This window comes from Clytia hemisphaerica, unplaced genomic scaffold (assembly GCF_902728285.1).
Source record: "Clytia hemisphaerica strain Z4C2 unplaced genomic scaffold, Clytia hemisphaerica genome assembly, whole genome shotgun sequence".
In the NCBI taxonomy this organism is placed as follows: Eukaryota; Metazoa; Cnidaria; class Hydrozoa; order Leptothecata; family Clytiidae; genus Clytia; species Clytia hemisphaerica.
The window spans coordinates 55,416-81,109 of NW_027103286.1; the positions used below are offsets into that span (position 1 = coordinate 55,416).

The following is a 25,694-nucleotide window of genomic DNA, read 5'->3' on the forward strand; positions in this document are numbered from 1 at the left end:
TTTTCATTCCTAGAACTTTTGCAAAGAAAAGGAAAAATAGAAAAGTTGTATTTTTTACTGCTCTATTCACATACTGAATTTGAAAGATCTTCTATGTGGCGTTTTTTTGCAAACTTAAAAAAACTGATTTTTGTCCCGTCTTTGCGGGACTTTGGCTTAAGTGCTTTTGTGCAGCATAGGGTACAAAGTCCAAATATGCGTTTCCCGTAATTTTTGTATGAAGAGTTAGGTCCATACTGAATGACACTTGTAAACCTAAGTTTCTTACCATTTTCCATTGAAACCAGACCCTCTGGCGTTAAAAAAAGGATACAGATGGAAAGTGTGTTATTTGGTTCAATTGGCTCAGTCTATCAAATCTCTCAGTTTAGTTGACACTTTGATATCTTTTTTGCATCACAGCAAAAGGTTTGTTTTTATTTTAGTTTGTATCTTTGAAAGACCCCATCGGATTTAGGCAAGGCTGTCGGATTTAGGACCACTCACGGTAATCTGTTATCGGAAAGTAATTTCCCGATTTACATTTCAAATTTGGCATTGAGAAAAAACTAAAATACGGTGGCGGAGCGGCACAAACTTTGGGTTATCGAACTGATCGAACCGCAACCCATTGATCGAACTTAATCGAACACTCACAATTTTGTTAAAAATCTTAGAGTTTGATTTAATTTTTTTAATCAAACTTTAATCGTTCGATGGAGTTTGCTTAGTTTGATTGTTCGATTGGTTCGACAAGTTCGATTGATTGGGTCTGATATAAGAATATCTTGTGTGCTTAATTATATTTGACTTTGAGATCTTCATTGAAGATGAAGAAGTAGAAAGATAAAAAATGTTCTGGTTAATTTTGTTTAAATAGGTGCGTTCTATCATTGTTAAAAGTTGGATAAATTTCTACCAAGGCATAATTTTTTACAGCCAATTAAAGGCACAGTCTGCTTATACTTACTATGTTTGCTATATCGTCTAGGCAAAAAACAGTTAAGAAAGACGTAAACGTAATTTTTTTATGATTGTGGTTATGATTTTTTTTATTACAGCCACGTACATGAACTCCCCAAATGTTCCTAACTGACTTGCGTGTGTTCCACTACAGATTTTTTCATATTTTGATTAAAAAGCCTAATCAGTGCAAAATCGAATTCATGTACTTTATAATTTCCAGTTCCCATTGACTCAAATTAATGACTTTGGTGGTTCGGTGAAATGGCGGCTGAATTGCCATCCCATGATTTGTGAGATAGTCCCAAGTTAGAGCAGTTGACGGTAGACATCAATTTGACAATAGACCTTTTGCTAGTTAGGATGTCATATTGAATAATTTTAAAACTCCAGACATGACAGAACAATGACACATCATTATAATGCATAATTATTACCGTGAGATTGGGTAACTTGCATCATTGAAGGCTAACATGCATAGCCCTCAAATCAGGGATTTTTCCAAGCTCCAAGCAATGCCTCCGTTTGTACTTTCAAATTGAGTTTTTAAAGGCGTAAGCCGCGATATCAGAGGCTGGGGGCACCTTGAGCCCCCTGTGGGTCCAGGGCTAGCCCTGGTGGGGGGTTCAGAAAGCTGAGCATATTTTTGTCTTAACTAGCACTTTAAAACGGTTAAAATCGAATGAATTTATAGAATTTATCAATGAACTCAATTTGAATTGAGTTTAATGCCACCGTCTAACGGGGGCATTTGGGTGCTTAGAAAAAACACTGCAAATGAATGACCTGTCTGGTCATTAAAATATAAAGTTAAATCCAAACAAACCTGATTGACAAAATTTGCGGGTTGTAAAATATATATCTCATAATCATAAGTGATGACGCATAATTAAGGTTAATATCATCATTAAATTTGAGATTACACGTCCAGCAGCCAACAAGAAACATCTGAATTCCCGCCATCTTTTAAAATTTATGATCTTGTATGATTTTTTATTATCCAACCACACTGTTTTATTACCCGCGATTCTGTCACGGAGTAACTCGCTGAAAATACTAGCGCGGCAAATACGATATTCCAAAACGGTAGAGTAGAGCTGCGAGCGGAGCTGGGTAGCTACATTTCTTTTGAAATTTTGCTGCTTTGATTGGTCGGGCATTTGATTTGAAGAAGACTCAATATTGCGATCAAAACATTCAAGACACGGAAGAAAAAAAAAGAAGACCTTACATTGCGATCAAAACATTTAAGGGCAATTGAATCTCTGGATCAGACATAAAACATTCCTGCGTTTTTACCAAATGAAGACTCTCCGGATAGACCGCCACTATCAAAACAAAACAAAAAGAAACTTTAGAAAAAATGGCAACTTGAAGAAAAATTTTGGATAAAACATACCGAAGGGAAATGAAAAAGGGCTATTTCGAAACAAAAGAATGAGTGAAAAGAAATTTTATATGGGAAAGTTTATGAGTTTTTTTTATCACCCTGATCAATTCATAAGACTTAGCCTGTAAGTAGAGCACTGATTTTCTCTCTGAATTGATTGGTTGCAGTTTGGTACGTCAGTCGGGAACTGGGCATAGTATTGCTCGCTTCGAAAAGTCTGTCTGTCTGTCTGTCTGTCTGTCTGTCTGTCTGTCTGTCTGTCTGTCTGTCTGTCTGTCTGTCTGTCTGTCTGTCTGTCTGTCTGTCTGTCTGTCTGTCTGTCTGTCTGTCTGTCTGTCTGTCTGTCTGTCTGTCTGTCTGTCTGTCTGTCTGTCTGTCTGTCTGTCTGTCTGATTTACCAGTTCAGTAACAAATCAGTAAGAAAAAACAATGAAAGGTTATATTGTGCTGATCAAGACCTGCAGATTTTTAGGGAGTTCGATTCAATATTTAAAATCTTAAGATAATTAAGTCAGACAAAGCACCAAACACAAAACCCAACACAGAAAAGGTGTATTTTTAATGCAGAGTATGATGGTGTGAATTTATGTCTCGAAATTCAACTATCATGTCAAATAAAGTTAGCCGTCTGTCTTGCTAAATAAAGTTAACCAACTGTCTTTAAATCATTAATTTCTACAGATTTTTATCTCATTTTTTCAGGAATTAGTGGATGCATTGAAAGCTCTCTCAAGTTTCTTTGGTGAAAATACTTTACGTGCTAGGAGAAATTTACGTGGCGATGTGGAGAAGAGAAGTTTGGAAATCAGTGAGCAATTTGAATCTCAATTCAAGGAGGTTAAAACTGTAAGTAACTAATAGATAAGTAATAAAATAGTAATAGTATAAGTAGATTTATTATTATATTCTACATAATAATTTCATTTTTCATGAAATCAGTACTTTTCTTTTTATACCTGGACGAGCTGTCCAACTATTTTCTTTATAATTGTTATCATAATTCATTTAGAAACTGGATGAAATTTCAACAGATATAATGTCAATGAATAAATGTTGTGTTGAGATGATGGATAGACTAAAGGTAACACCCAGTACCCATCCCTTTTCGACATATTTTCTTGGATTAAAAAAAGTGAATTTTGAACTTTATATATAAGTTAACTTTTGAACCAATGAACCAAATTCAAAAAGTTAAATGCCAAATCTTAAATTTGATTTTTGGACCTACCCCGGTGGAGGTCCTATAAATTAACCTCTGTTCGTTCGTTCGTTCGTTACTAGCTTTTCTCGGGATTGGCTCATTAGTTTTTCCTAATTTTTGGCACAAAGATGCAAAATGGTAATGCCCAAAATGTGACGGAGCCCGATTTTCGAAAAAAATTCATTTCCGGCCGAAAATGCCAGAAATATGCCGGAAAATCCGGTTTTTTGACATTTTCTCAAGATTTCATCATTAGTTTTTTCTGATTTTTTGCACAAAGATGCGTATTAACAATGTCTAAAACTTGGCCTAGTCCGATTTTTGAGAAAAATTCTATTCCGGCTGAAAATGCCGGAAATATCCCGGAAATCGCCGTTTTTGCAGATTTTCATCGGACTGTTTCCTTATATTTCGTTGTTTTTTCACACAAAAACATTATTGATAGCAATGCCCACCATCAAGCATGGTTTAATTGTAAATAAAAGTGATTTTTGAAGCCGGAACTTTCTAAAAATTGCCGGAACAGCCTATTTTCGCCGGAAAAACGGTATTTCTTGAATTTCTCGAGCTGTACTTCATAATTTTTCATGAAATTTTGCACACTGATGCAAAATGGCGATACCTAAAATATGACAGAGCCTGATTTTCAATTAACGTACTTTTCCGGCCGAAAATGCCGGAAATATGCCGGAAAAACCGGTTTTTTGGCATTTTCTCAAGATTTCATCATTAGTTTTTTTCTGATTTTTTGCACAAAGATGCGTATTAGCAATGCCCAAAACTTGGCTGAGTCCGATTTTTGAGAAAAAATCTTTACCGGTCGAAAATGCCGGAAATATACCGGAAATCGCCGTTTTTGCAGATTTTCATCAGACTTTTTCCTTATATTTCGTTGTTTTTTCACACAAAAACATTATTAATAGCAATGTCCACGATCAAGCATGATTCAATTGTCAATAAATCTGATTTTTGAAGCCAGAATTTTCTAAAAATTGTCGGAACAGCCGATTTTCGCCGGAAAAACGGTATTTCTTGAATTTCTTGAGCTGTACCGATTTTTGAGAAAATGGTCGAAAATGCCTGAAATATGCCGGAAATCGCCGTTTTTCTAGATTTTCATTGGACTTTTTCCTTATAATTGGTTGTTTTTTCATTCAAATCCTGTTTTTTCATTGAAAAACATTATTAATAGCAATGCCCACCATCAAGCATGTTTCAATTTTCAATAAAATTGATTTTTGAAGCCAGAACTATTTTAAAAGTCGCTGGAACAATCCATTTTCGCCGGAAAGACAGTATTTCTTGAATTTCTCGAGCTGTACTTTATATTTTTTTATGAAATTTTGCACACTGACGCAATATGACAATACCTAAAATGTGACGGAGCCCGATTTTCGAAAAACTTTTTATTCCGGCCGAAAATGCCGGAAATATGCCGGAAAAACCGGTTTTTTGGCATTTTCTCGAATTTTTATTTTTATTTTTTTCTGATTTTTTGCAGAAAGATGCGTATTCGCGGTTGAAAATTCCGGAAATCGCCGTTTTTGCAGATTTTCATTGGATTCTTTCCTTATATTTTCTATATTTTTCACACAAAAACATTATTGATAACAATGCTCACCATCAAGCATGATTCAATTGTCAATAAAACTGATTTTTGCGACCTTTCTATTTATTTTTTTCCCTACAACCCTTCCCTCTCCCCCTACCATCAATCAATGATGAATTTCTTGCGTTATGCTTTCTGACTGATTTTTTTTCATTTTTCTCCTTGCATTGCTATCTAACTTTCATCATCAGGTAGGTCCATTCAGCATCTAGCTTGTTCTCTTTACAATGAGGGAAATGATATGTAAAATATCACATTATTTGAGACACAGTTGGCCATCAAAACCTTATGCTTATTCATGATATTTAATAATATCATCAAGATGAGACTAGCATCATAGTAGGACGGATCCCAAAATGAAACAAGTCATCTGGATGATAGCCGGTCATGCACATCAGGAGTTGTGATAACAGAGATTATAGGATTATTAGTAAAGTGTTGAAGGCCGAAATTATGTCGAAACAAACTGAATGTGGTTTGTGTGAGATCTTGGGCTTGGATGTCAAAGTTGTCGTTCTTATAATTTAAACCTTTTTTGCTATGAAGGTGGAATATGCAAAAATTTGCATATGTATTTGGTTGACTAGGAAGAAGAGCCCCAAGACTGTGCAATTAAATAGTTGAGTTGCAAAAGAAAAAATCTGGTAGAATGTCTTTGGGGTGAAAATAGACTAGAATTGCAGATTTTATGCAATGAAGACTGTTGTAGCAGAAGATCATAATGTTAAAATGTGAAATTAAAAATGAACAACAGATGAGATGGAGACACCCCCACCAAGGGGGTGCCTGGAGACAGGTGCGGATCCTGGAGTAAGCTCTCCTTGCCACTCTAGAGTCACCCACCATCTCATCCTGGCAAACTTATTTCTGTAGTGCTGTAGCCACTACAGTGTGAACTTGAAAAAAGATAAAAAATTTATTGATTGATTTGCTACTTGATTGGTTTGCTAATTGATTGACAGGTTGGATGACATGCATCAAAGATGTTATCAAGAATTGATTTTATTAATTCAGATTTGTATATGATGATGATTATTATTGCTTGCGCCTGTGTGGGCTAGAAAGGTCATTGAAAATGTGTCAAAGAGACATAAATGGTGAAAATCAAAGCTGCGTTGTGAAATAGTACTTGAGCCGGTTTTGAACCTGGAGAGTCTTCTGAGAACTTTTAAAGTTTTCCACCCAATACATCACTTAAACAATAGAAATAGTGACGTATTGGATGGAAAAATACAGAAAAGTTGCACAATTTCGTGAAGTCATTGCAGTGGTGCATATCATGAATTCCTGTGCCCGTTGTTAAAATATTGAATTTTCAGAGTAAAAACACGTTTTTATTTTCAAAATGTAAAATTATATGTGTTGTTTGATTTGAATATATCAATGCCAAAATGAAATTAGATAATGTGATACTAATTCTAACTTTTCTACTGTAGCTCTACCAATGATGTGTGATAGCTAAGAGTGTGTTTGGTTTTTAATTGGATCTTAGTTATCATTCAAGTTTACCCAGGGCTTAGTAAAAGACAATTGGTTAATTTCAAGAAAATTATTAACGTTTCAATTTTTTAGAATTCAAAGGAATCGACTGCTGATTTGATTAGTAAAACAACTCATCTTCAAAATGAGAGGTATTTTGTTTTTTATTTGATTATTATTCTTCTTTCTTCAGCCTCATACGTAAACTTTTCATAATTGTTTAACTATTACTTTTTCCTTTATGTAAAAATCTTTGTATTTTTGTTTGTCAAGGTTCAGGAGGATGATTAATAATATAATTAAATAACAAATAAAACGTAAACCGAATAATCTTTTGATATCATTTAAAATTGCAGATTTTGTAATAACAATTTACAGTTGACAATGACTCGATAAAGAAGTCGAAATATTCAGAAATTTCACCATCTCTCTCTTTTTTTGTATTTTGAATGTCGAAATCAAGAAGATGGGCTTATTTGGTTTTAAGTTTTGTTTTATTTAATAAATAATTAAGTTCCTTTTTGTTGAATTTTAGGAAAGAATTGGAACTCAAAGGAACAATAGCTGATGCTTTCTTAGATAGATTTCAACTTACTCAGAATGAAATAAAGGCCTTGCGCGCATCAAAAGAAAATGTTGTTTCAGAGGTAAGACTTATTAGAGATAATTGTTCATACCGCTTTTAAATTCCCTATCTACAAAAATGTTTCACTTTGAAAAGTAAATTAGATACGATTTGAAGATGATTCTGAGCACAGCACTTGAAATAATATCTTTATAACACCGGTGGAACTTTTTGTCTCAATAGGGATAAAGATACCGACAAAATTTATAAATTCTATTGTTCCAAGGTTGAAAAATACAGCGGGGATGGTGTTGGTGTTAGAGTGCAATTTTCGAGCATGGAATTTCGAATGGGCTCCCCAATCAAAGTCAATTTTCCAGTGGGGCTGAGATCCCAGTGGGTCTGTGACACAAGGGTGTTTTATAATACACACAAAAAATTTCAAATTAGAATGGGCAATCACAATATGATTAGTAAACCTTTTTTCATAGGAATATTTCAATGCATTGGCAAGATGTAAACAAATCCACCAAGATTGTCGTCTTCTTCTTAGGTCCAAACAACAGACTGCTGGGTATAACACTATAGTTTATTTCTTCTAAATGAAGGCTTTCAATTCTAACACAAAGATTTTTTTGGTTTCAATTTTGCGTTGATGTTTTCTTTTGAACAGATTTCTGTACGTATAAGAAAATGTATTTATCTAAATGATGTCTACTTTGAAATTTGGTAGCAGATGGGCGAATAAGAAATATTTACAATTCACTACATCTGAATTCAGGAAATCAAGCCTGATTCATGCTTTTTACTTCTTTAGACTCGAAATAATGGAATCAATGGCTTTATATCAAGAAACAGCTTATGAGAAACTATATAGATGGGCACAAGGTAATTACTGTTTAATTATTTTTTGTCATAGTTTTATATCTTCAATTGACTAAAAATATTGAATTATCTCATCTGCTTAAAATTCAATGGTGTCATTGGTGGGAATCCGGCAAAACTTATACACTGCATAAGCCAGTCCGCATTATCTATTAAATGAAGTTTTTGGTCAAATAATAAAATATTAAATTAATCTTTCCAGAGGAATGTAGAAGTATGACTAACGATATGCCAGATATCTCTGGAGCCCTTTGCAAATCCATAGAAGCCCTTCAAGATCGCCAAGTACTTCTCCGGTATACATTGGATGAATTAGGTGCTGCTAGGCGTACAGCGGTTGTCAGATGCTTTATAGATGCGTTGACACGTGGAGGTATGAGAAAAATCTATATTATCTCTATTATTATCCGGCGCGTGTAAAAAGCGACACTTGATGATTGGCTTCTTTACTGTCCAATATTTTCGAATACATAGCTTCCATGGAGGTTATATATTTCCAAAACTGACGCCACACAATATTGTCAACACCTTTGACCTCGGAAAACAAGTAATATTTTAGCGATGAACGGATAATAAACCATGATTTGGATATTGGACTCGATTTTGTCCAATAAGTGTTTACTAGACAGCTCCAGGCTTTTAGGCGCCACTCTTGGCCTATAGGCACTCCTATAGGAGGCTACTAGTGACCCCCACCAGGTTAACAAAAGATTTTTAATAGAGATTTCAAACAAAAGAATGTTTTAGATATAACTGATTGGTTAAGGTTTCAAAATTGCCTCCTCTTTCACTGAAACGTTAGTGCGCAGGTGATGTAAATTGGAAAAATCAACATTCAAAATGAGAGCAGTGCACATATCCTGAACAGTAGGATTTCTTCGCTCAGAGCGAAGATATTATGAAGCCTAGTATGGGAAAAGAAGAGTCCCTACAACTAGAGAATATCTTGTTGTTCCCTTGACAGGTTTCTAGTTAAATTTTGTTGAGAACATCTGCATGTCAAATATAAATTGAATTTATTCTTATTTTGAGTCTCCATACATAGATATATTCTTTGTTCTATGATGTACTGTTTTTTCTCAGATTGCTCACAAATAAGGGGGAAACTTTTAAAACTTTTTCAACTCGAATATCTCCTTAACTTATGGTTTCTTTCACCCTTGCTGTTCAAATTATGGAGACTTTACTGTACCAATTAAACAAGATGAATTTAAGCCATTTTCTTTTATTCTTTTGTTGTTCATGATACTGTGACATCTCTATTGTATTATAAAACGATTATTTTATTCAACATTTTTCCTTTTCTTTTACAGGTGCTGGAGGCACTCCTCGTCCTATCGAACTGTATTCACACGACCCTGTCAGGTTAGTTAGTTAAATAAACACCAGCTAACAGACTGACAACCTGTAAAAAGTACCGTAAAAAGATATTTTGTTCTTCTAAAAAGTTATTATTGCTAAAGAAAATACCGAAAACCCTTTTGTTCTAAATTTATATCTTTATATATACTTCTAACTTAGCTTGCAACGTTGCATCACTCTAGTCCCAGTACACCCCAGGGTTAAAGAAAGGATCTAAAAAGTACTACAAAAGATTTTGAACAATGTTTTCTAAAACAATCCTTCAAATTTGATCAGAAATACCTTACTCAAGTCTGTTTTTATTTAATGATCAGTTTGCTCTTAAGTTAAATAAATCAAATAATGCCCCATGTTTGTTTTCTCAGATACGTTGGTGATATTTTGGCTTGGTTGCATCAGGCAGTAGCTGGTGAAAAAGAACTGCTTCAAAGTCTACTTAGAAGAACAAACATTAAAGGTTTTTACGGCTTGTTAGCTTGTTAACATCTGGCGTTGATCTAACTCAATCAATATTGCTAAAATGTGTTCTTTTAAATTGAACCAAAATTACAACTTTCAGTTCAACGTTCAACGTTCATCTTTGAGCTAGATCAACTCAACATTGAGATTTCGGTTGTTGCTGGTTATAAATTGTGTAAGCTCTTTCAGAATCAAACAAAATAATAAAAATTAAAAAATACACGATGTACCAAGGCTCGAAATAACGATTTCAAGTGGGTCGGACAAAATGTCCGATCAGGGTTGCTTTAGCTTGAAAATTATGATTTTTGGGTCGGACATGAAGCCATTTGGGTCGGACAATGTCCGATGTCCGACTGTTATTTCGAGCCCTGGTACTGTACAATGTTTCTCATCTTCGGACCTGTTTTTTTCTTTATTAGAACACAAACCGATGATTTTGGAAGTTTTAAATCACATAATGGAGGGTATATGCCAACCTTTCAAGGTAACATTTTCATCGATTTTCACGGTCAATCTTTTCATAGTCAGATTTTTCATCAAACGTCAGGCCACTTGTTTTTTCAGCAACGTTGAATGAAACATCACTTCACATTATTCTAATCGCTACCAATAAAATTTTAAGCTATCTCATTTTTCTTATTTTCACTCTATGTTACCTATTCAGCAGTTTTCTGGTGTTGGGCGTGGCTCTTACTATAATATTCTGTATGCAATTTCAAGACAAATTTTTTTTTTTGCTTCATTGCTCAGGTGCGGGTGGAACAGGTCATCACCTCAGATCCTGGTGCTTCAATCCTCTTCAAGCTTGGAAACCTGATGAAATTCTATGGTGAAACTTTAGCGTAAGTATTTAATTTAATATTTCTTCAATATACAAGTTTTTATTTTCAAATCAATTAAAGATCCTTTAAGAAAGTTCTACCAATAGCGGTGGGGTGTCGGGGTGTCGAATTGATTGATTATAAATTAACATGGGCGAATGAAGGGTTTATTAGGACATGATAAGGCACTTGAAGGGGTTTGTTTAGACCTAGTGGGAAACGTCTTGTGTCCCAAAAGCAACGTTATATTGTCAATAATTAAAGTTTGTCATATTTACCATCTAACTTTCTTCACATAAACCTCTTGTGTTCCAAAAGCAATGTCTTATGTCTATAATAACAGTTTGTCATATTTTTTATCTAAATTTCTCCACAGAAACCTCTTTGAGAATGAGACATCGACCATAGTGACTTGTATTGAAGAAATGCATCACCTTAGCCAGCAAATGTTCTTCAATAACCTCTCTTTCCATGGAAGCAAACTGGTTGAAAAGGTACGGAAATGTCTCGTTTATGTCAGCATTAAAAATTGCATTACACAATAGCCTGTTAAAGTTAACTAAAGGTCATTTTATTCGCCAATTTTATTAATGTCAGATTAGTTTTGAATTCTCTCTACTAGTAGGGCGCAAACCCTTAGGATCCGTAGGATCTTTAGTAGGACTAAACCAAATGTGACTGGTTCGAAATTAGATACCTAGAATTCTCATGATTTTTTTTAAAACTTCGTCAAAACGTTCAAAACATAAGCTCAGTGGTTAGAATTGATGTTTTGGTGAGTCGTGGCATTGATTTTCTCCTGAACGCAGAATTTTGACGTCACTCCTGCCTTATAAACTCGTCCCAATTCCTTGTGGCGTTTAGGGTTAATAGTTGTATAGAATAAGATTCATTTTTAAAACTTGCCTGTTTCTTCGAAAGCAAGCTTATGTTTTTTGGACCTACCTGGAGGTCCTATAAATTAACCTTTGTCCGTCCGTCCGTTCGTTCGTCCGTCCGTCTGTTACCAGCTTTTCTCGAGATTGGCTCATTAGTTTTTTCTGATTTTTGGCACAATGATGCAAAATGGTAATGCTCAAAATGTGACGGAGCCCGATTTTCGAAAAAAAATCATTTCCGGCCGAAAATGCCGGAAATATGCCGGAAAAACCGGTTTTTTGGCATTTTCTCGAGATTTCATCATTAGTTTTTTCAGATTTTTTGCACGAAGATGCGTATTAGCAATGCCCAAAACATGGCAGAGTCCGATTTCTGAGAAAAATTCTTTTCCGGCCGAAAATGCCAGAAATATGCCGGAAATCGCCGTTTTTGCAGATTTTCATCGGACTTTTTCCTTATATTTCGTTGTTTTTTCATACAAAAAAGTTATTAATAGCAATGTCCACGATCAAGCATGGTTCAATTGTCGATAAAACTGATTTTTGAAGCCGGAACTTTCTAAAATTCGCCGGAACAGCCGATTTTCGCCGGAAAAACGGTATTTCTTGAATTTCTCGAGCTGTACTTTATATTGTTTTATGAAATTTTGCACACTGATGTAAAATAACAATATCTAAAAAGTGACGGAGCCCGATTTTCGAAAAACATTTTTTTCCGGCCGAGAATGCCGGAAATATGCCGGAAAAACTGTTTTTTTGGCATTTTCTCGAGATTTTGTCATTAGTTTTTTCTGATTTTTTTGCTCAAAGATGCGTATTAATATTGCCCAAAACATGGCAAAGTCCGATTTTTGAGAAAAAAATTTTTCCGGCCGAAAATGCCGGAAATATGCTGGAAATCGCCGTTTTTCTGAATTTTCATTGGGCTTTTTCTTCATAATTGGTAATTTTTTTCATTCAAAAACATTATTAAAAGCAATGCCCACCATCAAGCATGTTTCTATTTTTAATAAAATTGATTTTTGAAGCCGGAACTATTTAAAAATTTGCCGGAACAACCTATTTTCAACGGAAAGACAGTATTTCTTGAATTTCTCGATCTGTACTTTATATTTTTTTATGAAATTTTGCACACTGATGCAATATGACAATACCTAAAATGTGACGGAGCCCGATTTTCGAAAGACATTTTTTCCGGCCGAAAATGCGGGAAATATGCCATTTTCATGAATTTTCATGAATTTTCATCTTTTTCATCAGTTTTTTCTGAATTTTTTGCAGAAAGATGCGTATTCGCAATGCTCAAAACATGGCTGAGATCGATTTTTGAAAATTTTTTTATTTCCGGTTGAAAATGCAGGAATTCGCCGTTTTTGCAGATTTTCATTAGATTTTTTTCCTTGTATTTCTATGTTTTTGACACAAAAACATTATTGATAACAATGCTCACCATCAAGCATGATTCAATTGTCAATAAAACTGATTTTTGCGACCAGAACTTTATATTTATTTTTTCCCTACAACCCTTCCCTCTCCCCTTATCACCAATCAATGATGAATTTATTACGTTATGCATTTTCGCTAAACGCTGTATTTTCTGACTGATATTTTTCTCCTCGCATTGCTATTTGACTTTCATCATCAGGTAGGTCCATTCAGGATCTAGCTTGTTTTCTGATTTTTTGCACAATGATGCAAAATGGCAATGCCTAAAATGTGTCGGAACCCGATTTTCGAAAAAAAATATATTTGGGTAAATTTGGGCCAAAAACTGCCTAAAAATAGGGTTTTTTGGACTTTGTGTAAAATCCTGTCATTACTTTTTTCTGATTTTTTGTACAAAGATGGAGGGCAAGATTCTGTAAAGAATGGCTGAAGTGGTTTTTCCTGGAAAATTCTTATTCGCCTTAAAAGACGGATTTATGTATTTTGGGGAAATTCCCTTTAACCAAATAAGAAAATATAGCTTTTCTCAATGTTGACTCATTATTTTTTTCTGATTTTTTGCACAATGATGCAAAATGGCAATGCCCAAAATGTGACGGAGCCAAATTTTTAAGGAAAAATCTTTTTGGGCAAATTTGGGCCAAAAACAGCTTAAAAGGTCTTTTGGGCCTGAATGGTTTAAGTGATTTTCGTATTTGGGGAAATTCCTTTTTACCATTTTACATTATTCAACACACAAGCTTTATTTTTCCATTCTGAATTTTTGTACAATTATTGTAACTTTTTTCTTATTTTCATCTGATGTTAATCATTAGGTAGGTCCATTCAGCATGTTGCTTGTTATCTTACATTTCAATATACATTTTCCATTTATTCAGATGGATCTACCGCCACCAGACCTTTCCCCATCACAAGTGGTAAACGAGACATTATCGTTGCTAAAAGAAGTGTTGTCTAGTCATGATACAGCTGTTTCTTCCGTGTCTGAACAACAATCTGCCTATGAAAAAGTATGTTTATACCTACATATCAAATACACGTTTTTTATAAGAACATCCAAAATTTTTGAAGCCTTTGGATGTTCTTAACTTTTTGAGTTTTAAGCCTAAAAATGTACTTTTAACATGTTCTCATTTTTGTCCATTTTCCTAAGAAATTGGGTGTTTTAGAGTCAACAAAGCCTTAAAATGTTCTTAACATGTTCTTAACATTTTGGCCATCGAAGCCTTATGTTCTTATATAGTCTGTTCCTATAAAAAACCTGTAGATTATTAGAATGCAGTCAATAGGCTAATACGGATGCTCTTTCCATTTCTACACAACACCAATGATTCACATATATTCTCTACCCCAGATTTTTGGATTCATATTAAAGTGGTCCAACTTTTGACGTTATTGATAACCACTTAATTAAGCTACACCAATCAGTGTTATAAAGAGGCTTTTCCGTCTAAAATGCTGCATAAGTTCACCGAAATCTGAAGAACGTGTGCTGATTGATGTGTATAATCCATTTTGCGTCACAGCTTTCTACTGCCTTTAATTCGAATGAATTAATAAGTGCGTCTGTGACCGCAGTTGGAGGTGACCCGAAGGCTCCTCTTTGGATAGCTATGTACCCGGAGGTAAGGGAAGGCGCCACCCTTTTCCCCTGGATTGCTTCACTCACCCTCGAGGAGGCTCTTAATTTCTGAGCATCAAGCTGAGAGTACGAAGTCTTTGATATGACCCGGCCGAGCATTGAACCCATTACCTTGCGCACCGTAGCCGGATGCTCTAATACTGCACCACGGTCGCTGTAAATTAATACTCAACTGGTCTAACTGTCCTTAAACATTTCTATGGTCTAGATTATGAATTGTCTTCTGGATCCTCTCCTTCAATGTTGTATGGTTGCAGCTAATAGAATGAATTCTGCTGACTCGGCTACTTACATGATCAATTGTTTACACAATGTGGAGACGTGTTTAGGTGTATTCGAATTCACTGATGTCAAATTGGACGTTCTTTCTACACAGGTATATTTAATGCATTGTTCTTAATAACCTTAATAGGCTGTAAAAGTGTGATGCGCTACATCTAAATGGATAACATATAAAATATATCATTTGCTTTACACAGTATTATTAAACAAAGGTAAAAATGAATTTTTCCACCTCCCGCCTTTCGTCTTATGTCCCACGTACGGGCATATAAAAAAGCAAAGATTTCCCTATTTACATATTATTTTTCTTCCATAGATTGCCATTCACGTAGAGACTTTAGCAAAGGAGCAAGTAGAATTCATATTGGAGCGCTCGACATTGGCAACACTTTGTGAAGCCACTAAAAACCTTGTAAGATTTTGTTAATAAATATCAGACAATTAAACCATCTATTAGATTGTTGCTCATTATTGATTTTGACTGCCTCCTCATTTTCCAATCCTTCTTTTTCATAGGGTGAAACGATAGACCAACAAACCGTTAAAAGCACAATGGTAAAATTACAAATGTTTTTCGGACGATTTTCTGCAAAGAAAACATTTTTAACCCGTCCAGGTCTTCACATCGAATTATTAAAACCGTATCTTTTATTTCGAGAAAAGAAAGATTCAATGAAGGACTTTTCTTCTCACTATAAAACCACATGATTTATGATTTGAATCCGTTAACCTTTATAAACCCTGGACTAAGCTATACCCTCCATCTTTGATTGGTGATTTTTGAAATTGGTACCCGCAAAGAAGCCATTGAAGTGTTAAAGGTTCTCCTAACGCGAAACGCCGCTACATCATAATTGTTCAAAGAAAAGTAGATCTAGCGCTGTCGGTGTATAACACCGCTATTGAGTAGTGTTACCATTAGGGTACTACTTTCGAAAGAACTCTGACCAAAGATTTTGGTTTTCTGTGATTAAAAAAGTGACCTCATGGCTTATGTAAAGCTCAGTGATTGACTTCTTCTTCTTTCTAGGGGATGTTTGATCAATTTCTGGCAAATCCTGATAGTTTGAATTTACCACAGTTGGAGCTGCTAAGAGCTACAAGGCTGAGGTTTGAGTTTCATTCTTTCTGAGAGTTAATGATCTTGTTTTGCCTTTAACTACCCGTTTTACGAAACGTACTTGTACTAGTTTTCATTGGGACTTGAGGTTTTTGCTCATCACCTTTTATATGGAAGGGGAAGGGCCTTGCCTCGATTACTGTAGGCTTTTCTTTGAGGTTTCCATGATTATGAGTGTGCGAGTTTGTATCCTATATCTTAGCATGTAGACAGGACAAAATAAGGTATTGTACTTACTTACCTAGAACAAACTATTATTAAACTTGTTGTTTAGGACTCAATCTTGATACTAACTAGCAAATCTATTTAAACTCTGCCTAAACCATCTTCCACACTAGACAAATTAAGAGAACTAAGTACTAACAAATGAAAACGAAGCTGAGTGAGCGAGGGTTGAGATAATCACAAGAAATGTCATAGTTAACATACTTTAAATTTTGACATCGTCGGGGAGTGGACACCTTCCAAAAAGTTGAAGAAGGGAGGGGATCAGAAATTTTCATGAAAAAAAGGGGGGGGGGCTAGCAAAAGGAAGGGGGGATAGTTTAAGAAGGGGGCTTACATATATATTGTAGATTATTTTCAGGCACAGGTTATGTCAAAAAGAAGAAAGAAGTTTATTATTTTGCTTTCTCTCTAAGATATTTCACCATATATTTGTTAGCTAATTTTGTCCAAAATCCTTGGGGGATAGGCATTTTGAAGGTTAGGGGGATGCCAAAAAGGGGGGAGGGGGGAGGGGTCAGACCACTTTCCGCACTATGCTTGATAAATCCACAAGCCCACCGTCATGCAGTCGCCCGGTTAAGTATGACAATTGGGAAGTATTTTTGTGTATTTAGTATAGCTTATAATTCTAATGGGGTTTTGAAATGTATTTTTTAACGATATACATTTTGAAAACGAAAGTGAAGAATTCCAATATGGCGATAGTCTACTTCACCAGACTCAACGTCATCAGAGTGATGAGAAAGCAAAGTTCATGCAGAAGTAGACTCAAGTTTTAACAGACAAAGTGAAGAGAAGACTGAAGAGAAAAATATAAAAGATATATCACAGATTGTGCATGTTTTTTTTTCGGACACAGGTATAATGTTATCCTTGTTTTAAACTCTGATCCTCATACATTCTCCCTCTAAACCTTTCTAACTAAGATACGATTTGTTTTATAAGAAAGCCCAGATTTTTGGTTCAGGGCTGGATTTGCTTAGTATTCTAGATTTTAATGACGATCCCTAAGTTTATATACCATATTGGGTTGGGTCAAGGGCTATCGTATGCGATTTTCCTTTAAGGGAAAGCAAAATTATTTTTAGCTGATTCCAGGGCTGATTCATATCTTAGGAATATCATATATAGATCACATATCTTGGTTGCTTATAAAAATATGTGTCTAGTCACGTCAATTTTTCATATTACCTCCTAAAAACCACGCATCTCCCCCTTTCTGTTGATTGAAAGCAAAAGTGTAAATTATTTATGTACTGTCCGATTACTTAAAAATCTAACTTTTTGCCCTCCACCGGCACCGGAAATTGATACGCGAAGCTTTTTTTGCAGGAAGTAGCCTAGACTATGTTATAGTCTAAGACGAATCACTATCTAAGAAAAAAGCCCAAAGCCGAAGAAAATTCGCAAACAGATTTTTTTACCGAAAAGAGTTTACAGTCGGTAGAGTTGCCAGTCTTAGACTATACGATTTTGGCGCAAAATACAAAATCAGCCAAATCGTATGAATTTGAGTTTCTGTATGCGAGGCCAGCCGTGTTCGGTATTCGAAAAAATCAAAACAAAAAGAAAACTGGCGGGAGAGAGAAACTGAGATTCCAAGAAATAATATCTTTCTTTTTGGATACCCTCTCCTTTTTATTCCCTTTAAATTTCTTGGAACTACACCTTCTTTTCTAAGAATAACAAATTTTTATCAATTCATTTTTTAAATAAGTTTATAACTCCTTTGCAACAAGAATATCTAGCTAAACTTTATAAAATTCCTTAAAAAACATCGAAAACATGAAATCATGCAAGTTTGTTGGTTTGTATTTTTTTGCCTGAGGATTGATTATAATCATTATTATTTTTCCTTTTATATAAAAAGTCCATTTTAAGAAAATAAAAAGTTCTAGTATCTTCTCCCCACCACCATTGCTCAATGACAAAAGCAGATGAAAATTATTGAAAGTATAAAATGCTTGCAATTTGTGACTTTCCTGTTGATAAAAAACACAGTGGATGAAAATTCTCATGATAATTTTTGCACGGAAAGTAAAAAAGTTCCAGCTTGTAAATTGTAAAAAGCTTTTGCAGTATGTCGATCTTGCTATGAATCTGAGCTTGAATTTCTTTTCTACCCAAAAAGTTTTAGAGACGTTGAAAAGAGCATGAAAAGAGAATCATCCATGTTAAGAAATCCCCAGAAATTATAAAGCTTACAGTACTGTAATGGAAAAATAGCAATCAGTAAAAACCCTAAGGCAGATTTAAAATGACACTAGAATTCTGATATAAAATAACTGATAAATAAGTAGTTCAATCATGATAAAAAAATGATTCTAAACTGTTCTCCGACAGTACCATGATATTATAGTAAATTTTTCTAAGTCATAATCTCAAAATATACCAGGACGTCAAGTGAAAAGTTTTAAGTCATAATAACACATAAGTAACAATCTCAATTTATACCAGGGCGTCTGTAAAATATTCCAAGTCATAATCTCAAATTTTACCAGGACGTCAAGTGAAATATCCCACGTCATAATCTCAAATCGTACGAGGACGTCAAGTGAAATATTACAAGTTATAATCCCAAATTGTACGAGGACGTCAACTGAAATATTCCAAGTCTCAATCTCAAATTGTACGAGGACGTCAAGTGAAATATTACAAGTTAAAATCCCAAATTGTACGAGGACGTCAACCGTCAACTGAAATATTCCAAGTCTCGATCTCAAATTGTACGAGGACGTCAACTGAATTATTCCAAGTCATAATCTCAACTTATATATACCCAGAACGTCGATTGAAATATTGTCTCAATATCAAAGATCCAGGATGCTGTGCCAAATATTTCATTTCGGTATCATGCTCTCTGCAAATTACTGACAAACATTCTCATTATTTTCCCATGCATCCAACAACAGTTCAATTTCTGATTTAATAGCTTACCTAAAAAAATTTAGAATAATAATCTGATAATTTTTACAGAGTATACCTAAAACATGAATTTTTAACTAGGTAATGAACTTCTCGACAATTCAAATCAAAATGAGAAGTCCCAAATTTTGAGGAACTGTGAAAGTTGTCGTACGGTGGTAAAAGCAGTTTTAAAAGTCCACAATAAACTTTGTTTGAAATTTTTCAAGTTGTCAAAGAACTGCTAACACCAGATGGAAATAACTATTAAGAGTGGAGATATGAGGGCATTCACATATTTAATGAAACACTGCCTGTGATTCCTAAGATTCATAATAAATACACAAAGTGACTTACCTTACTGTATAGTTTTTTCTGTGTCTTTTTGCTGTTGACTTCAGTTGAAAAATCATTTTAAAACAGCTTCTTAAGATGCATACTTACTTGAGGAAAGAGTACTCCCTTAACTAAGTTATCCTGAAGTCTCAATAAAACAAATGAACCAAGAAGAAAAAATCCATAATGAGCTGGATTTTCTGTTTTCAGAGAAAAGCCACAGCCATGTTGCCTTGTGCTTCTACCAGCGTGTTTTTGTTCGTTTGAACCAAGCTCGGCCTTTAAACTTAGGCAATTTTCACCACGGAGTTACTAACCAGTCTCACTGGTTAGTCCAAGCAAAACCGCAAAATCTTTTTTATGCCAAATTGGTATCGTCCGTTTCTTCGAAACTCTCCCGCCGATTTTTTCCGTAAACCGCCATAACGCCATACCGCCATATTTTCCCGCCTTTATTTACTATCATTCATTGTAACGGACGATAACATCGTCTAGAAGTAGCCTTAAAATCATAAACTCTTTTTTACAGGGAATCGATACGAAGCAAGGGGTTGCGTTCAATAGAAGAAACTTATGGAGAACTTTATCAGAGTCTAACCACAACATTTAATATACCAACCAATCTTATCACAAGGACTCCAGAACACATCAAACAACTTTTGAGTTAACGGTCTCGTTAGAGGTGAAATTGAAACACATTGAGAATGTATGTTCATCGGAAATTCGATAATCTTTCCTCATCCATCTTAATTAATTGAAACGTTTGAAAATATTATCTGACGATTTTCTGCAAAGAAAGCCGAGAAGCATTTTTAACCCGTCAAGGGCTTTATCTGGCTTCACATCAAATTGTCAAAATCGTGTCTTTTAGCTTTTCTTCGGAAATTCGAAAACCCTTCCTCATCTTTGCTGATAAATAATATTGGAGCAACTTTGTTGAAACGACAATTAGGTTTTTTAAGGTCACACCACCTAAGTTTTGGGTCCAATTTTGTAATACTTTTCTTTTTTACACGGTCGGACTGGGTTTGTGAAATGATGAAATTGACCGAGTCTAATTTCAAATCTTGAACTTCAGAAAGATCTTTCTGAAACCAAATTCTCTTTAAAATATTACCCATTTGGAGAAGGTTTCTCAATTTTACGACCCTCTGAAGAATTTTTTTTCGTCCTTTGAGACGTTTGAAATCAAAAAGGGACCGCGTCTCTGTGCAAACCCTAGTTACCGATTTTGCCAAAGTTTCTCCCCCCCCAGAACCCTACGTATCTTTTTGTTTGTAAATAGTGAATGAAATTATTTTTTTGGGGGCTACTTGTTATAGATTTTCTACACTAGTATGTTTTATACTTGTTATCAAGGCTTCGATTTTCAGTAAGATAACATAGCCCAGAATATTTATGTCAAATTCCTCATTCTTAGATATACCTTCTTTATAATTTTTTTTATAGCTAGATAATTAAAATATGTTATATTTATTTTAGTGATCATAATTGTTTGTCCTTTTTCTTTGATACCTGGGTGCAGGGCTGCAAATAAATATTTTTAGTCAATCGGACATCATGTCCGACAGAAATGAAATCCTGTCGGTCAAACTCAAAACCCTGTCGGTCATTCAGTGTATATTTTTTTTTAAGTTACGGAGAAAGCGAGTAGGAAAAATAAAAGTTACCTTTGAACAGTTTGTTACTGTATATAACAAAGAAATTGATTCGATAAAAGTGATCTTAGAAACACCCTTGGAAGTTACGAAGAAAGCGAGTTGATAAAAGTTAACTTAGAAACACTCTTAAAAGTTAAGAAGAAAGCGAGTTGATAAAAGTTAACTTAGAAACACCCTTGAAAGTTACGAAGAAAGCGAATTGATAAAAGTGATCTTAGAAACACTCTTGAAAGTTACGAAGAAAGCGAGTCGATAAAAGTTAACTTTGAAACACTCTTGAAAGTTACGAAAAAAGCGAGTCGATAAAAGTTAACTTAGAAACACTCTTGAAAGTTACGAAGAAAGCGAGTAGGAAAAATAAAAGCTACCTTTGAACAGTTTGTTACTGTATATAACAGAGAAATTGATTCGATAAAAGTGATCTTAGAAAAACCCTTGGAAGTTACGAAGAAAGCAAGTTGATAAAAGTTAACTTAGAAACACTCTTGAAAGTTATTAAGGAAGCAAGTTGATGAAAATGGTCTTCAAAAAACTCTTGAAAATTACGAAGAAAGCGAGTCGATAAAAGTTTAACTTTGAAACACCCTTGAAAGTTACGAAGAAAGCGAATTGATAAAAGTGATCTTAGAAACACTCTTGAAAGTTACGAAGAAAGCGAGTCGATAAAAGTTAACTTTGAAACACCCTTGAAAGTTACAAAGAAAGCAAATTGATAAAAGTGATATTAGAAACAAAGAAGGTTACGAAGAAAGCAAGTTGACAAAAGTAATTTAGAAACACCCTTAAAGAGTTACAATAAGAAAGCGGGTTGATAAAAGTGATCTTAGAAACAACAAAGAAAGTAACGAAGAAAGCAAGTCGATAAAAGTTAACTTAGAAACACCCTGAAAGCTACAAAGGAAGCGAGTATTAAAAGAATAGGCTAAGTAAGAGACAGGGGTGTAAGAGATTTATTTTCAACTCTCAAGTTAATGGTTTATTTCTTTTTCCATTCGGACATCATGACCGACACAAAAGACTTTCAGTCGGTCAAATAGCTTTTTCAGTCGGACATTGACCGATGACCGACGCTTATTTGCAGCCCTGTGGGTGACATCTTAATTGCTCCTTACCGAGTTCGTAGAAAAAGATTACTGGCGATGTATTTTTGAGAATTAATTTGCTTTTTGATGAATACTGGGAAAATTAAAATTGTTGAAATGTCCAAATCAACTTATGTATTTAATTTCCCAGAGTCAGTCTATCGTTTATTTTCTTTGATTTAACTGTTCGATTTGACAAAATCTCGTGTCTTAGTCATCGTCATTTCAGTTGAGTAGCCCGGCTCATTTTTTTAAATTTTCCTCAGAGTCATGATTTCATCCATCTCTTAATATACATCCAGTTTTCATCCCTTCTGTGCCGATATCGGCATATGCCGACATGAGCACTTTTCATTTCTTGCCGATGTCGGTGTTGGTTTTTGCCGACATGAGAATTTGAAATCGCTCCAAAAAATCGTTGTCGGCATATGTCAACATCTGGCAAATATATAGCTCGAACCTTAAAGAAATGCCAGGGAATTGGGTCGAACCTTAAAATTTAAGTTTAGTACTTGAAGGGTAAATTAGTAAATATTATTGACTCATTGACGTGAAGAAGTAATTCTTCTCCAATCTGCGTGCTATTGTTGGTATTACACTCGTTCATCGTAGTACACAGGCTTCGCTCGACTCTTCTAATCAATTTGCCATGGTTTTTTCCAGCAACAAGCTAGTTAGTATGTTTGGCAATCTTTCTGTGCTTTCACCATTATTTTCTTGGTTACATTTTAAGAAAGAAAAATTGAATAAAATTAATAAAAAATGGATGAAACTTCAGTGCTCAACCTCACACAAATGGTAGTGCTCAGTGATAAAGAAGACTCAATCAATATTGCATAGAATAAGGTCAGCATTCAATATGTAGATTCCCAAAATACTGAAGGTAAAATTTGTCAACGTTTTGCGGCCAAAGAAGAGTTTTCGAGTTTTGAAGACTTTGTCAAATGTCTTTTCTCCGACTAGAGCTAATATTTAGTTGGCGCTTTAACCCCCTTCCCCAGTGGGTCCAGCGTGGGAGTTTATAGGGAAAGGTTCCAGAAGATTTTTTGAATACATAGATGATACTAAAATGAACATTTTTACATATTAAATTTTGTTTTAAAAACTGAATCTAGGATTGAGTATTAATTGGGCCGGTATATACGGACATTAAGTATTTGCATTGGCTGTTTTTGGTTTGCCATGGTAATTGTTTTGGTCACTTTTGCATCATTCTTGATTAAAAAATGGTGGGATTAGGCCATTCGCTGAACGAATCCCTGCCAATCAAACCCCCTCCTAAATATCCGTCACGCTTAAGCGTTTAGAAATAACAAAAATAAGAAGATCAGAAGAATCACTGATGAAAATATATTTCTTTACTACTTTTAAGCAGCCAGAGAAGAAAATGACTTTTTTGATCAGCGATATCCTCCATCCTTTCACTTCCATTTCTCTCATCCATCCATTCGAAGGGGGTTGTCGACATTAAGACAACTTATGGTATCAATTAACCCTATTCATACTTTTAGGGGCGGTTCAAAACTAGGGGGGGGGCTTTTCCTGTACCACCCCTTAACTTTTGATCTAGTTGGTCTTTTTGATGAAGTTTGCCACACAAGACCCTTGTCATATAAAGTAACTTTTGACACAAATTTTTTGATGACTTCACTCATCATGCTCAAAGTGAGCAAAAACCGAAATTTTCCTTTTGTTCTTTTGAATAGCTATTGTATTCTAACAAAGGCTTTAAAAAAAGTTCCCTGAGTCTAAAATGTTCAATAAAAATTACGGTTTAAACGATATATTTGACATTAAAAATAAATTTGTATAGGAAAAATGTGAATTTTTGTGACACCTTACTGCCAGAAATGTCATCATGCTCAAGGTGTGAAAATTTTTAGTTGTCAATTTTTTTTTCAAGCTAAATAAAAGTTAGAAGTTTACATACAGAGAATTTCATCCCAAAAGCTCTATTATTTCGGGACCTTTTGACAATAGTTTCACCCCGAACAGAAAAAGCCCCCCCTCCTAGGACAAATAGGGTTAAGTCATTGATTATTTTAGTTGTTTATATAATGAATCTTTGTCTTATCTTAGAACACTTAATCACAGCGTGGATTGACTTACTTGGGGATAAATCCAATGAAGTATTTCCTACTAAGATGTGTACAGATTGTGTACGTTCAAAATGCAGAATGTGAATCGGCATCAGTAGATTTGACCCATCATTTCAACATGAGAATTATGGCAAATTTTTGATCAGTATGGTATTTAACCAGACAGCCATTGTCATAGTTCTATAATTATGTAAGCTACCGTTTATTACTTTTTTATTTTTTTTCTTCAAAGTTTTGTTAACAACGGTGCCTTCAATTTCGCGATTGCAAATTCAGAATAGCAGGGTTTTTCAGAAAGTTTATTATAGGGGTGTTTTTTATATCAATAGCGTGGTAAACAAGAAGCTATATATTACATACGGAATCTATTACGTGAGATTTTCGCGGGCTAGAGCCCAAATCTCAATGCTAACTCTGTCCCGTGAAATTTGACCTGTACGTTGTACTTTGGAGTCTGGGTCTATTACTTGAAATATGCCAATCTCACGTCATAGAAATCGGTTAGGATCTAAGAGTTGTTTTGGCCAAGCTAAGGTCAAGCGATAAGGACAGAGTCGGTTAGGGTCAAACATCGAAAGTGGAGACCCAGTTGTGGATTTTTTTAATTTTCTAAACATTTGCTTCTTGCAGAATCTTGAAGGTGGTCGTCCTTTTGGATCAAAGAAAGTTACAGAGCCTTGAAGTGTAAGTACTTATGAAGTTGTTTATCAACAGAAGATGTAGTGTTGACTATAATTTTTTTTCTTCATACATCAAAGGGCACATAATTGTAAGTTTTATTTTTCATTTTTAGTGTCAACAAAATGTCTACATCCAACAAGGTTACCAAAGCCAAAAAACTACACCCTGTCTTCGTTACATGCCAAAAAAGACCTACCACCAAGATTACCACTTAACTATCATCACCACAACCTATGGAAAAGGCTATTTACATCTCCCCCCATCCATCTCTTCTACTTCTTTTGCTGCCGCCAAACCTTTTTCAATCATTGCCACTAAGCCACTCAATTTCCTCCCCGGAAAAAAATTGTACCAAAAGAAAAATGTATGCCTCTTCCAACGCCACTATCACAACTAAACCTGCCAAATGAATACCCGCTACCACCAAACCTAAACCATTTCATCAAGCTTTTAAAATTCCAACATCCACCATCCCCAATGCAACCAAGCCGTCTGCCACCTGTTAATCCTCTCCTACCGACCATAACACCAACAAAGCCACCAAAGAAAAAGACGATGCACGAGATATCGCCCTATTTAAAGAAACACTTTCTTGTCAACTTTTAATACACAAAAACAA

At 34.8% G+C, this 25,694-nt stretch overlaps 1 protein-coding gene across 1 annotated transcript in view; it reads left to right on the forward strand.

Moving 5' to 3' along the window:
* Positions 1-21,037, forward strand: part of LOC136805905 (conserved oligomeric Golgi complex subunit 6-like) — a 31,117-nt gene extending 10,080 nt beyond the window's left edge. Inside the window, exons 2-19 of the mRNA XM_067062483.1 lie at positions 3,035-3,178; positions 3,342-3,413; positions 6,715-6,773; positions 7,157-7,268; positions 7,678-7,760; positions 8,004-8,074; positions 8,274-8,444; positions 9,385-9,436; positions 9,799-9,890; positions 10,315-10,379; positions 10,646-10,737; positions 11,093-11,210; positions 13,919-14,050; positions 14,891-15,058; positions 15,281-15,376; positions 15,481-15,519; positions 15,995-16,074; positions 20,082-21,037. Coding sequence (XP_066918584.1) covers positions 3,035-3,178; positions 3,342-3,413; positions 6,715-6,773; positions 7,157-7,268; positions 7,678-7,760; positions 8,004-8,074; positions 8,274-8,444; positions 9,385-9,436; positions 9,799-9,890; positions 10,315-10,379; positions 10,646-10,737; positions 11,093-11,210; positions 13,919-14,050; positions 14,891-15,058; positions 15,281-15,376; positions 15,481-15,519; positions 15,995-16,074; positions 20,082-20,220 — 1,785 coding nt within the window. The 3' untranslated portion in view covers positions 20,221-21,037. The remainder of the gene's footprint in view (positions 1-3,034; positions 3,179-3,341; positions 3,414-6,714; positions 6,774-7,156; positions 7,269-7,677; positions 7,761-8,003; positions 8,075-8,273; positions 8,445-9,384; positions 9,437-9,798; positions 9,891-10,314; positions 10,380-10,645; positions 10,738-11,092; positions 11,211-13,918; positions 14,051-14,890; positions 15,059-15,280; positions 15,377-15,480; positions 15,520-15,994; positions 16,075-20,081) is intronic.
* The last annotated feature ends 4,657 nt before the right edge of the window (positions 21,038-25,694 follow it).